This window comes from Loxodonta africana, chromosome 10 (genome assembly GCF_030014295.1).
Source record: "Loxodonta africana isolate mLoxAfr1 chromosome 10, mLoxAfr1.hap2, whole genome shotgun sequence".
Classification (NCBI taxonomy): Eukaryota; Metazoa; Chordata; class Mammalia; order Proboscidea; family Elephantidae; genus Loxodonta; species Loxodonta africana.
In genome coordinates, this window is record NC_087351.1 from 84,797,692 (window position 1) to 84,812,851 (window position 15,160).

The following is a 15,160-nucleotide window of genomic DNA, read 5'->3' on the forward strand; positions in this document are numbered from 1 at the left end:
ATGATAAAACTTCCCTGAGCCTGCCTTGGAGAAGTCATAGAAATCTGGTATTCTCAGGAAGCACCATATTGGTGCACCTTGTGGGTCCACAAGAAAAAGACCTGACCATCTGCTTCTGTAAAGATTACAGCCAAGAAAACTCTATGAATAGTCCTACTCTGTCACATGGGGCCACTATGAATAGGAAGCAACTCGACAACATCCAACCACAACAACAGAAATGTGGATACAAGATCATCCTGAGTTATCAGCAAAAGGATGTGTTTTGGAAAAGAATAGGATTGTGACTCTGTAAGTATACTGATGGATGGAAAGGGTTGGTTAGGACTGAAAAATGCCAGCATTATCCAGCTCTCCAGGGGTGCACTAATTGAGATTGAGTTTCTTAGGTAGACATGTTTCTTCTACTGTAGGTTAAACACCCAAGAGGTCTTCACTTAAAATTGCTTTATCGTTCCAGGTACTGACATTGTGCAGTGGCTGATGAAGAACCTTTCCATTGAGGACCCAGGTACTCGACCTTGACTCTGCCTTTATCGCCCATGGTATCGGTAGATATCCCATAATGAAGTTCCAAACTAGCTACTGCTACCCTCCTAAAACCAGGTTAAAGTGAATTCCAAGATGTGGAATCACTCTTCTTATGAATAAAATTAATTGATTTTCTCCACCGAATTTCTAACTTTAAATTTAAATCGCCCTTTGAGGACATGAGCAACTATTTAGAATGCAAAAGAGCCCAATACAATGACACGTGAAATGAGATGAATTCTCATTATCCGCAGCAATTAAAGATAAGTTGTAGCACTGTCACCGAACAGCCTCCTAGAACCAGCTCTTAAAATTAGATTGCCTGATCCACAATTAAGATGTTTAATTATTTGCTAAGATTCCTTTTGTTTTCTGCTTCTGCAAGAAGTGAAGGAATGATTTTTTTTTTCTAACTTTAATTGTGCATTTCAATGAGGAAAACCTTACCAGAAAAACAGCAACAAAACCCTGGCCAATAAAACATTTTCCAAATCTGTCCTCCCACCAGAAAATAAATAGTGAAATTTGTTTTCACAGCATAATTAGGAAATGGGGAGGGGGGGTTCCAGGAAAATGAAAATTCTGGGTAAGTAAAGTTTATCATCCATGTGTCGTTAGTTAATACTTTTCTGAAATTATTATACACTTCCTTGTCTTATTTAGCTGAGTATTCTTGATGCCCAAAAGTTGTATTTATAAAGATCCACTAAAGTGCCCTTATGTTCTTGGGAGACATTGGGGTGATTAGGCCTATATGCCCCAAATTAGATGGTCCTCAACTGCTATGCTTTTAAAAGTAAATTTTCTGACTTTCAGCTGTGATTCCAGGCTGGGGTCAGGGTATCAGTCTCAGGCATACATGTATTTTAACCTGATACTCTTAATCTACTCTTGATTATGAGACAGTATCATTTGTATAACCCAGTTTAAAAAAAAAAAATACAGTTGCCATTTAGTTGATTGCCACTCAGGGCAACCCCATGTGCGTCAGAACTGTGTTCCGTAGGGTTTGCAATTGCTGATTTTTCAGAAGCAGATCATCAGGCCATTCTTCCAAGGTGCCTCTGGGTGGACTCAAACCTCCAACCTTTTAGTTAGCAGCTGGGCACAGTAACCGTTCGCACCATCCGGGGACATGTCAGACTTGAGCATACATGTATTTTAATCTAATGCTTCTAATCTACTGTTGTCTATGAAACAAGGTAATTTACATTCAGTTCAGTAAAATATAGTGCCAGAAATCTGAGTGCCAGAAAAGTCATTAATGGAAGTGCCTTTTTTACCATCCTGATTGGTGGATGCTTTTATGATTAGTGAAAATTCTTAATTCTGGTCGAGTTCTTAATTCACTGGGGAAAAATTATAAATGCTAATCCTTTGAAGGGATAGAACCCAAATCAACTACCCTATGTGTTTTTCTTATGTAGCCCGGTCTTCTAATTGTCCAGTTGCAAAATTTAGGTTGAATACGTCTACCAGGTTCATTATGTTTGTTTCAGACCACTGTTTCTTTGGATTACGATGCAAAGCTAAGGGAACGCCTTCCTCATGGTGGTCTCTTCTTCTTCCAAGAGCACTGGCTTCTTTGCCATTCTAAAAAATCATTGTATTTCTGACATATATTTACTACTATTAGAAGTCCCTGGGTGGTGCAAATGGTTAGGCACTCGAGTACTAACCGAAGATTTGGCAGTTCGAACCCATCTAGGCCTGGCGATCTGCCTCTAAAAGGTCACAGCCTTGAAAGCTCAGTGGAGCAGCACTACTCTGCACACACGGGACCACCATGAGTCAGAATGAACTCTATGGCAACTAACAACAACAATTTATTATTATTGCTAACTTTTTTCTGAGACCCCTCAACCGGCTATTGGTATAAGAATAAGCTTCTGGAATCCTCTGTCCCTGGCATGCGAAGGTGTTGCATAAGGCCTCAAATGATGAGGGCCATGTCTATGAAAGTCTGTTCTACGGTGATGTCCTTGGCTAATAAAACATTGAAATCTGGTATTTTCTGGGCTTTTGAGAAGTTTTTGAGTAGGAGGAGTTAAGAACCGTTCACCTGGGAATAGAAAACGGAGATGAGGCAAAGCAGCCCAAGGCCCTGCGAAGCCAGTCATGTCGTTGTACATCCCTCTTTCCTTCTTTCTTCCCATCTGCCAAATTTCTAAGTGAAAACCTTTTTGCTCAAAGAATGAGGTGACAGTTTTTTCTCCCAGGTGGGTGGCATGAAAGCTACCTTCTAACTAGATTTCACTCTTTTTCCCTGGGGAGAGCCCTCCTGGCATAGTGGTTAAGAGCTTGGCTGCTAACCAGAAGGTTGACAATTTGAATCCACCAGCCACTCCTTGGAAACCCTATGGGATTGTCCTTCTCTACCCTACAGGGCCACTATGAGTCGGAATTGACTCAACAGCAATGGGTTTGGGTTCCCTGGAGGAGGAGCCCTGATGACACAGTGGTTAAAGCACTCGGCTGCTAACCAAAAGGTCGGCAGCCAAACCCAGCAGCCTCTCTGCAGGGGGAAGGATGTGGCAATCTGCTTCTGTAAAGATTACGGCCTTGGAAACCCTATGAGACAGTTATACTGTCTTATAGAGTTGCAATGAGTCGGAATCAACTACACAGCAGTGGGTTTAGTTTGGTGGGTTTCCCAGGGGAAGGAGCAGCTTTGGGTAATGAAACTCCTCTTTTTGTTGAAACCATGATTCTTAAAGTGTATAGACTTTAAACAAGTGGGTCATCACTAAGCAAGTAAAATAAAACTGCATTCATCCCGATGCCATCCATTACAATTTTATGTTTCTTGCAAAGGAGAATAGATGATTCTTAATAAGCAAAACGTTTGGGTTATATTCAACCTCTTGAAAAGTTTGCAAGTGAAACCCAAACAAGTCACTTTAAAAAATTCAGAGCTCATGAAATTAATAATTCCTAAGATTCCCTGAACATATTAACAATTTCCGTGTCCAAAAATTTGTTTTTATAAGTGAAAGTACTTTTTATATTTGTGAAAGATTATTATGTGTGGTAGAACCATGTAGATTTGTTATTTTTTATTAACTCTACTCAGAATAAATTTTAATTCTTAACTACCTATAGGAATCCATTTATGGCTGGTGCTAAAGTAACAAAACAGTAAGTTGATAGGAGTGAAAAAGAGAATATTTCTATCAGGTTGGCCTCTCTATTCCACTGCCCACTCCATTGCCTACCCTCAAATTTTCTGAGAAAGTGAGGTTTTACTCTGTCCTTAGGAGAGTCCTCATTGCTGGTGGGATTGTAATCTTGGGGAATGCAACATGAATCCAGAGTGTTTATGGGAGGTGAGGCTGCCATAATAAGCTGCCGTCATCATCACAGATAAAGCTAAAAACATGAATCAGGGCTTCTAGCACTTATTGAGCACTTACCATGTGTCAGACACTGCTAAGCACTTTACCTGAAATGTCACCTAATAATACTCCGAAGCTCACGTTCTTAGCCGTGAAGCTAGACTTTCTCTAGAATGTGTTGTGAAAGTTTGAACAACATCAGATTCTCAGAGCTGGGATCCAGAGGAACCCGGCCACCTGATGGCCCTTCCCAATGGTTGGCGACCTGCCCTCTCTAGGGCTATTGTAGACAGAGTTATCTGAGGTGATGACAGGTGACCACTGGTTACCATTCTGCCCTCCCAGTTTACACTTTAGCTAAGTAACTCTGGGTTCCGACAGCTGCCTAATTCTTTCTCTCTGCTGTGCCCTATCCCTGCAGTTGAAGCAATACACTTGGGGAGCCTTATAGCTGCCCAGGGCTACATCTTTCCAATCTCAGACCACGTTCTCACCATGAAGGATGATGGCACCTTTTATCGTTTCCAGGTAGGTCCTCCAGCTCCTCCTTCTATAGAACCTTTTCTTCTCACCATCATCTGATCTTAGAGTAAAACTACCTAAACAAAAGAAAAAAGAAAAACTGAAGGTATGAAGGGAAATCCCCCTTATCCCTCCAAAACGCTGGGAAAGACAAGTAAATGTTTGTCTGAACCATTTGTTGCCCCACTCAAATCATAGTAAAAGGGAAGAGGAAAGCAGATCCAGCCTTCATCGAGAGCTGTTATTTATTGAGTACACGTATTTCCTCATTGATCCTGAAGAATAAACCTCTGGAGGTAGCCATCACCAATTTTACAGATGAGAAAACTGAGTTGATGAGAGAATTAATGAGGTAGTTGGTAAATGAAGGAGGCAGCCTTAATTTGATTTGAACTTAGGTTAGCTTGGTAACAAAGTCTCCCTTTCTGGTATAGAGTTTCTATTCACATCCTAATAACTCTTCCCACCCATTTCCCATTCCCTTAACCAGATTCTGTCCTAGAGGGAATTGGGGAAGGGATAAGAGGTTATGTCAAGGTCGAAACGAAAAGGTCTGGGACAGAGTTCTTCAGACAGGGTTGGAGGAAAACGGGGAACTTGGGGCTTGGGTACTTTGTAAACTGTATCAGCCTGACTTCCAGAGTTAGATTTTTATTGCTTGGGCTGAGAGATTTTTACCCTGCAAAACTATTTTCTTATCATTGCATTAATTTTGCTTACCTTGGATTTCATTTCTCAGTACTCAGAGAAAAATGTTGACTGGTCTCAGCTGCGCTAAAGAACAGGGGTAGGGAGTAGGGGGATTTGGTGTACAGTGTCAGCACGAAGGAGATGGGGACAGAGCCTGGCATAGGGAGGGGCCCTCACTGTGTCCAGGGAGGGCAGGTGCTGTGGGTGCCTCTGAGTGCTGACCTTGTACTCTTTCGTAGGCCCCGTACTTCTGGCCCTCGAACTGCTGGGAACCTGAAAACACTGACTATGGTGAGAACTGACGCTGCAGCCCACACTTAGAGTTTCTCCTCAGAGGGCAGAAGACAAGTGCTAGGTGTCTGGGCAACCACAGCGCACAGTGCGGTGGAGGAGGGTGGCATGCAACATTACCCTGCTTAATCCTTTCTCATCTTGTGGGCGTGTAGTAAACTCCCTGTTCCAGGCAATGAAGGAAGGCAGAGGACACAGAAAGATGCCGCCCTTGGAAGGGAATGGAGAAAGGGAAGAAAATTTTCATTAAGGATGGCTAATATGTTCATTCTGTGGGGTCATGGAGAGCTAAGATCCCACACCAACACTATGAGATGGTGACTGTTGACTGCTTCTTCCTGGGACAGGATATCAGGGCGGGCTGGTTCAAGGGGCTACCTCCTCCTGACTCTTACTGTTCTCACAGCCTTGTTAAGACTTATTAAGAACTTATTGATGTTTTTAATGGTTGAAAATTGAGGGGAAGGGAAGACAGACCAGGGAGGGGTGGACAGAAGTTACTCTGGACTAGGAAAATAAACCGTTACGGTGGGTGAGGCTGGCACCTCAGTAAGAAGGGAGTTACCTCTGTCCAGGCAGGGATCTGTTAGTCTTGCTACATATTCTCAGTGGAGACTATTTAGTCTCATCTATGTGCCTTTTTTACATGCCAGTTCTCTGAAGAAGTAGTATTATCCCTATATTTCACCCTATGTTTCAGATAAGGAACCTGAGCCCACAGAGCCTACATCCTCACACTTATCACACTATATGCTATTTGTCTGAGTGCCCAGTTGACTGTAAGCCCCATGAGGGCAGAAGCTGGCCCACTTTGTTCATTCTCCTATCACCAGTGCATAGCACATGCCAGAGGCATAGCTGGCACTCTAAACATTTACTGACCATTCTGGTTCTTCATCGAAGGTGATCAGCAGACACTCACTAGAGGCGGCAGAATTTGATTTCAAATCTGAGTGGCTCCAAAGCCTGTGCTCCTTTCACGGTCCCATGGGGGATGTCCACAAAGGCCAAAGCAGCAATACTGCCCCTTTGTATGGTGTCTTCACCACTGTCTTAGCTGCTGTGGCAGTCCAGTCCATAGCTGTCATTGGGACTGGCCCTCAGGGAGACCTGCAGTTACTCCCTATGTTCTTTGCAGGATTGTTTGTGACAGGAGGGCAGATAGGCTGCAGAGCGCAGGAGGGAGGTGTGCAGCTGGGGAAGGAGGCTCAGAAGAGGCCCATCAGGACACCTGTGTGATCAGCTACACCTCCGGATCACATGCGACGGAGGGGAAGCCAGCAATTGTGACCAGTCCTGAGGATGGGCTGTGAGCAAGTGATTACCTAATTGTCATTAGGGGCCAGTGAGTAGACTTCAACTCACAGTGACCCCATGTGACAGAGTAGAAATGCCCGGTAGAGTTTCTAGGCTGTTTTTTTTTTTTTTTTAATCTTTAAAGAGCAGTTTGCCAGGTCTTTCTCCTGCAGAGCTGCTAGGTGGGTTTGAACTGACAGCCTTTTTTGGTGAGCAGCCAAACACTTAACTGTTGCATCACTACGGCTCTTTTGTTACCTTAATAGGGCTACCTAATAAGGTAGTTTGTTATAGTTGTTCCTCTTTTAAAGTCTGTGGACAGCATTCGTGTGGAAGGCTGGGTACGTGGGCTGACTTCTCACTGTCCAGAGCTTCACTGTGAGCTTGATGAGTGAATTCAGCAAGGCTTCCAGCTCCGAGTGCATTTGGCCGCTCATAAAACAGGTGTTTCTGGGGCTGAAATCTAGCTCACAAAAGCCCAACTCGGAATTTGAATAATTGCAGCTCAGCTCCACTTAGAGTCCAGGTGTGCCCTCGTGAATATGAAAAACCAGTCTTTTTCCAGGCAAGGGAGAGGGTGTGATGATGGTTGGGCCAGATAACTGGAGGGAAGTGAGATTAAAATCTTTATTTGACTATAAACCTGTAAAGCTTAGGCCTTTCTACACGGAGTGCAAAAGGGCGTTACTGCTCTCTCTCTCCAAGCTGTCTTCGTTCATAATTTGAGTTGTGCAGCATGAACAGGGATAGAAATAACCGTTCATATCAGGCTACCATTAAAGCAGAATTATTTTGAATTCCCCTGCCTCAGTTTGTGGCACATCAGAGAGAGAACTCAAGGTGCAGGATGCAGAGGTACTCACTAGCATTTCCAAAGCAGTTTCGTCAGAAAACCAATAAGGATTTACCAAGAGGGAATTCAGGGGGCAGTGATGGTTCAGTGCCTTCCATGCCGGAGACCCAGGTTTGATTCCTGGCCAGTGCATCTCATGTGTAGCTACCACACACCTGTCAGTGGAGGCTTGCATGTTGCTATAATGCTGAACAGGTTTCAGCAGAGCTTCCAGACTAAGATGAGGAAGAAAGGCCTGACAGTCTATTTTCAAAGCTCAACCAGTGAAAATCCTACAGATCACCACAGTGCATAGGGCTGCCATGTGCTGAGGACCGACGCTACAGCAGCTAACCATGAGGGAATTCAGCAGTGGGCCCCAGCATCAACTGGTTCCACTAGCTGGCTGATCTTGGCAAGTTATCCAAACTCTCTGTGCCTCAGAAACTTCATATTAAAATCCCAATAATAATTGTACCTTTTCTCCTGTATTGTTGTGTGATGGTTGAATGAAATGATGCATGTAAGGCTCAGTGTATGTGGCACAGAGTAAGAATTTAGTCAGAACTGTGGTGGTGGCTGATATTACAGCATTACTACTTGGTGGTAATTGACATTAATGCTACAGCAGTGCTGGCTGATATTATTACTGCTGTGGTATAGTAGCACTCCCTGAGTCGTGCAAACAGTTCAGCGCTGGGCTACTAACCAAAGGTTGGCAGTTCAAAGCCACCCAGGAGCACCTCAGAAGAAAGACCTGGTGATCTGCTTCAGAAGAGTTAAAGCCATGAAAACTGTATGGAGTGCAGTTCTACTCTGACATAAATGGGGTCACCATGAGGTCAGAAGCAACGTGATTATTATTACTGCTGTGGTGGTGGTTGATATTACTACTGTGGTGGTGGTTGATATTATTACTACCGTGGTGGTGGTTGATATTATTACTACTGTGGTGGTAACTGATATTATTACTACTGTTGTGGTGGTTGATATTATTACTACTGTGGTGGTAACTGATGTTATTACTACTGTGGTGGTGGTTGATATTATTACTACTGTGGTGGTGGTTGATATTATTACTACTGTGGTGGTGGTTGATATTATTACTACTGTGGTGGTAACTGATGTTATTACTACTGTGGTGGTAACTGATGTTATTACTACTGTGGTGGTGGTTGATATTATTACTACTGTGGTGGTGGTTGATATTATTACTACTGTGGTGGTGGCTGATGTTATTATTACTACTGTGGTGGTGGCCGATATTATTACTACTTTGGTAGTAATTGTTATCGTTGTACTGTGGTAGGGGTTTGATGGCCTGTTCATTGCTAGCACTAGGGTGGCTGTATGAGGAGTCTAAGATGTGGCTTTTGCTCTCAAAGAGTTGCCCAGGCTACCAGGGAACCAAGACTAGCACACATCAAACAACTGGAAGACAACTAGCGTAAGATGGACACCTATTAGCTGATTTAGCACAGAAGGTTGTCAGGGAGGGGCCCTCTCGCCAGGAAGGATGTGAAACTGAATCTAAGAATTCAGACTAGATAGGATTTAGATTGATGAAGAGCTGGAAACTTTGATTCAACAAACATTTACTGATCACCTATGCTGTACCAGTTGCTTTGTCACAGATGTGACTAAGTCACAGTCTTGCCCTCAAGGACTCAGGGCTTGGGGACATGGCCTAATAGGCGGAAGAAGGGCATGGTGAGGAAGGAGTCTGATCTGAGTATTCAAAGGTTTTATGTTGATGAAGAATGAGAAGATTAGGTAGGTTGAGAAGGGAAGTTTATATAAAGGCCTTGGTAGTCAAGAAGTTTAGAATGGATTCGTCAATGTTGGGGGAGCCATTGCGGGTCACCAATAACAGAAAGAGACCTGAAAAAAATTCTTTATCTGTAAAATGCGGATAATAAAAACCACTCAGTGGTTTTTTGAGGATTAAGTAGGTGAATATGTTGGAAAGTCCTTAAAATGGTACTTGAAGTTCAATGAGCTCTATAAAAATGGTAGCTACTATTATAGTGATTTTCCCGGCACCTAAAACAACTTGGCACATAGGAGGCACTTACTAAATTTTTTATGAGTGAAAAGGAAGAGGTAGGAAGATGGGATAATGAAGACCATGTTTGAAGAAGAATGCCCTGACAACTGAGGGCCAAGAACCCTTCTTTAGCCTGGGCTGAGAGACCTAAAATGTTCTCCCTTTCCACTGTTCATTCACTTCACCTGTGGTGTGCCAGGCTTTGATTTAGGTATAGGGATTTAAAGTTGAGTAGGACGTAGCCTCTGTTCTTAAGGAGCCCTCAGCCTAGAGCAGGGAACAGTCTAGTAAACTCATGATTACCCATGCAGTGGTATTAAGTCCCATGGCTGAGGTATGTATAGATGTATCTGGAACACCACACTGGGTTCTTTAAAGACTAGTAGGAGGTCAATAGACAGAAAGAGGGAAAGGAGACAGGAGGGACGGCATTTCAGAGGACATATATGCACAGGAATGGAGATGAAAGGGGATGCCTGAGGTGAGGGAGATAAGGTTGATGTGATAAGCAGAGACAAGATCATAAAGAACCATATTTGCCATTCTAAGGAGCCTGGTGTTTCTTCTGAGGTCACTGGGAATTCAATGCACCACTTTTAGGTAGGAGAATAGCATGGTCAGATTTATGAAAGATCGCTCTGAGTAGAAAGTGTTTGGGATAAAGCAGGACAAGGGAGAAGAAGGGGAATTGTCAGGATTGGCAGATGAGGTCCTCATCTGATCCTGACTGGAAAAAGACTCCTAGAGGTCAGGTGAAATGTCTTCCACATAAAAACATAATTTCCACAGCACAGGGCTGGGCACAGAGTAGGTGCTGGATGGATACATGGATGGATGGATGGATGGATGGATGCATGGATGGATGGATGGATGGATGGATGGATGGATGGATGGATGGATGACGGATGGATGGGTGGATGGGTGGGTGGATGGATGGATGGATGGATGGATGGATGGATGGATGGATGGATGACGGATGGATGGGTGGATGGGTGGATGGATGGGTGGACGGGTGGGTGGACGGGTGGATGGACGGATGGGTGGATGGATGGGTGGGTGGATGGGTGGGTGGATGGATGGATGGATGGATGGATGGATGGATGGATGGATGGATGGATGACGGATGGATGGGTGGATGGGTGGATGGATGGGTGGATGGATGGGTGGGCGGATGGATGGATGGGTGGATGGATGACGGATGGATGGATGACGGATGGATGGATGACGGATGGATGGATGGGTGGATGGATGATGGATGGATTTATGATTCCACTACACTGCTGGTTTTGTACATGTTGCCATTTCTCTTCTTCCCTCAGCCATCTATCTCTGTAAGAGGACAATGCAGAATAAAGCAAGGCTGGAATTGGCAGATTATGAAGCAGTAAGTATGATTATTTTCCAGGCTAGATGTGGGAGAAACATACCTGTAGCTCTGTTTAAGGTTATATTTTTCCTTTTCTTCCCCCTCCAAACCCTTTCAGACAATGGAAGAGATGTCTTTTCTGCTTCCCTTCCTTTGTCCTCAGCTCCTCTTACTGCACAATCAATTTGCGTCTTTATATAAAGAATTCTCCGATTCAATAATAAGAAGACAAACAACTCAATTTAAAGATGGGCAGATGGACACTTGACCAAAGAGGACACAAGGATAACAAATAAACATGAAAATATGTTCAGTATCATTAATCATTAGGGAAATACAGATTAAATCCATGATGAGATACACACCTAATAGAATGGCTAAGATAAAACATACTGACAGTACTAAGTGCTGATGAGGGTGTGGAACAACTGAACACTCATACATTGCTGATGAGAATGCAAAATGGCATAGCCATTCTGAAAAAATGGTTTGACAGTTTCTTATAGAGTTAAACATATGCTTGCCGTTTAATCCAGCAATCCCACCCCTAGTTACATATCCTAGAGAAACCAGAACTTTGTTCACACAAAAAAAATACACAAATGTTCATAGAAACTTAATTTGTGATAGCCAAAGCTGGAAACAACACAAACGGCCTTCAGCAGGTGACTAGTTAAACTCTGGTACATCTATATAAAAAGAACACTAGTCAGCAATAAAAAGGAACAAGCTATTGATATATGCAACAACTTTGACTCTCAGAGACATTGCGCTGTGTGAAAGAAGCCAGTCTCAAAAGGTTACAAGCTGTATAATTCCATTTACATGACAGCCTTGAAAAGATAAAACTATCATGATGGAAAACAGATCAGTGGTTGCCAGTGATTGTGAGTAGGGGGAGGGTGTGACTATAAAGAGAGAGCACAAGGGAGTTTTGGGGGGTGATGGACTATTCTGTATCCTGATTGTGGAGGTGGTTATACAGATCAATACGTGTGTTAATAGGCCAGTACACCAAAAAAATCAAATTTACTGTGTGATAAGTTTAAAAAATTAAATACAGGCAGTCCCCAGGTTAGAAATGAGGTCAGTCCCTGAGTTTGTCTTTAAGATTTAAGTCGGAACATGTGCATATGGTTATTATTTAATCTTACTTTAGTGCTTAATACTTAGTTTTAAAAGCTGCATGTCCAGCAAGTGAGGGGGATTGTGATGAACAATTTGTTGCAAATAGGGATTGTTTCCATCCTGTCAAAGTGAAGGCAAATTTACATAACGTTAAAGGACAAGTAAGAGTTGTTGGTAAATTAGACTTCCGTAAGCTGGGGACTGCCTGTATTGCATCTTTATACCCACTCACCTGTCCTGGGCACCAGAGGTGGAATCTAATATGTCATGGTTAGCTCGTGCTGCTGTAGCAGAAATATCACAAGTAGGTGGCTTTAAAGAACAGGAATTTGTTTTCTCACAGTTCTGGAGGCTAAAAATCCAAATCAGGGTCTCAGCCATGTCAGTTCTTTCCTTGTTGGTAGCCCTGGATGCTCCTTGGTTCCTCGGCCTTCACTGGCTTGTAGATGATCCTCACGTGGGTCTCTCTCTCCCCATTTGTGTGTGTCTATCTAACCTGTACTTTTTATAACTCAGAAGTGATTAGATTTAGAAACCACCCTACTCAGTTATGATATAATTAACATAACAAAGAAAACTGTTATTTCCAAACAGGATTGCTTACACAGGTATAGGGGTTAGAATTCCAACACATATTTTGGGGGGACACAATTTAATCCAGAATGTAAGGAGAGGCTTTAATCCAGAAGATAAGCCGTATGTCATATGAGGCACATGCTTTCCCAGATTTCTTACCCTCCTCCTCCACCTTCCTTCACAAGAGGTGATTCCCCATACTCATAGCCATTGCCATTTAACAGATCGAGACACCAGCATGGAGAACTTTAAAACTCACAGAGAATTTAAAATGTATTTTTAACTTTTAGTTGCAGAATCCTTCCCCCAAACCATACTTTATTTGGGTCACAGGGAATCATGGAAATTGGCTGAATTTAAATGGGCCTTCATTTTCCCTCCCCCTACACCTCCAGTGAAGATGCTGCTGAGCCTTAAATGACAGAAGGGCTGGCAGCTATGGGAGGAGAGACAACATTCAGGGTAGTGAAGAATACCTTCCTTGGATTTGTGGTTGGTTAGTTGCCATTGAAGGATCCCTGGTGGCACAGCAGTTAAGCACTCGGCTGCTAACCAAAAGGCCTGAGGTTTGAACCCACGTTCCTGTGCGAGAGAAAAATGTGGCAGTCTGCTTCTGTAAAGATTACAGCCTTGGAAACCCTATGAGGCAGTTGTACTCTGTCAAATAGGGTCGCTATGAGTCAGAATCGACTTAATGAGTTTAGTTGTCATCAAGTCGGCTCAGACTCATAGTGGACTTATATATAACAGAATGACATGGGCCTGGTCTTCATGATCTTTGGTATGTTTGAGTCCATTGTTGAGGCTATTGTGTCAATCCATCTAACTGAGGGTTTCTCTCATTTTCATTGGCCCTCTATTTTACTAAACATGTTGTCCTTTTCTAGCAATTGGTCTTTCCTGATGACGTATCCAAAGCGAGTCCAAGTCTTGCCATTCTCCCTTCTAAGGAGCATTCCAGTTGTATTTCTTCTAAGACTGATCTGTCCGTTCTTCTGGCAGTCTACGGTATATTCATTATGCTTAGCCAACATTGCAGATTGAATGCATCAATTCTTCTGTCTTCTTTAATCATTATCTAACGTTCATATGCATATAAGGCGATTGAAAAAACCATGGCTTAGGTCAGACCCAAAGGCGATTCTTGGATAATCCAGCATTAAAAGCACCTTCAGATCCACCCACCTCTCAAATGCCCCTCAGCTTTTGCTTCCTCAGCCTCCCAAAACGAGCATGAAGCCCCACTTCGCCAGACCTCTGACACACTTGGGTACCTGTGCCCAAGCCTACCAGCCCAGCTGAATCATGGCTCCCCTGTCCACGGCCCAGGGAAGAACACACATGTACCTGAGAGCAGGACCTGTGCATGGCCCTCCACCTCCTTGACCCCGCAGACATCCCAGAGGCCCTGTGACTAGGGATAGCTGTGTAGGAAGATATAGGGCAGAAACCAACCAGAGCCCCGGGACCTGGCTAAAGTTTGCTTATTAGTGGGGGTCATTAAACACAAATTATGGTGGGATGTTATGATCTCACCAAGCAAATCCTAGGAGGTGGTTCTGTGGCCCTGAGCATTCTAGCTGCCCGGTCCCTGCCCCATCTGTCCTCATGCCCCGGCAGTCACCCATCTTTTAGAAGATGATTATACTCTTTTTACACCCAGTACAGAGTGCTAACATCACATGACTACCTCACTTCCCTATCACTACCAACGGGAAAGACCTTCACTGCAAAGACATGGAGCCCCTCCATCTTGTGTTCCTCTTTCCTGTGTTTTCTGTTTTAGAATAGGCCCCACACAGAAATAAGATAGTATGAACTCCTGGTGTATCTTATTCCATTTTCTATTCTCTAGCCAAATAATGCTCTACTCTGGTATTTGTAAAGATACGGCGTTAAGATGTTCTTTTGAGTTAAAATTCTGCATAAAATGATCAGAAACTAAAAACCATTTTGTTCTCAAAATGCAATTATTTGCTTAATTTTTAAATAATATTTTCTTTGTAAAAACAAAACTGCAAACAGGAAGGAAAGGAGGGAAAATAGCCTGCGATTCTTCCCCCACAGAGGAGATCACTAAGCCTTTTTTTTTTTAATAACTTTTATTGAGCTTTAAGTGAACGTTTACAAATCAAGTCAGTCTGTCACATATAAGCTTATATACACCTTACTCCATACTCCGACTTACTCTCCCCCTAATGAGTCAGCCCTTCCAGTGTCTCCTTTCGTGACAATTTTGCCAGTTTCTAACCCTCTCTACCCTCCTACCTCCCCTCCGGACAGGAGATGCCAACACAGTCTCAAGTGACTAAGCCTTTTTCTTGCACATACATTTTTTTTCTTTACAAAGAAATGGAATCATACCATAAACGTTATATATAAGCTGCTGCTTCCCCCAGTCATATACTGTAGGGATCTTGGGACTCTTCCCACATCCATAATAGTAACCTATATTATTATTTTTAATGGCTGCCTAGTATTCCATGGTATGACTGTATTGTAATTTACATAATTACTCCCTGATCAAAAGACACATTGCATTGGGC

General features: G+C 43.1%; 1 protein-coding gene across 1 annotated transcript in view; it reads left to right on the forward strand.

The window, feature by feature from the left end:
• RGS6 (regulator of G protein signaling 6) overlaps window positions 1-15,160 on the forward strand; it is a 635,612-nt gene that overhangs the window by 532,245 nt on the left and 88,207 nt on the right. Inside the window, exons 4-7 of the mRNA XM_010588720.3 lie at window positions 461-511; window positions 4,288-4,394; window positions 5,318-5,369; window positions 10,864-10,928. Of these exons, the coding sequence (XP_010587022.1) occupies window positions 461-511; window positions 4,288-4,394; window positions 5,318-5,369; window positions 10,864-10,928 (275 nt within the window). The remainder of the gene's footprint in view (window positions 1-460; window positions 512-4,287; window positions 4,395-5,317; window positions 5,370-10,863; window positions 10,929-15,160) is intronic.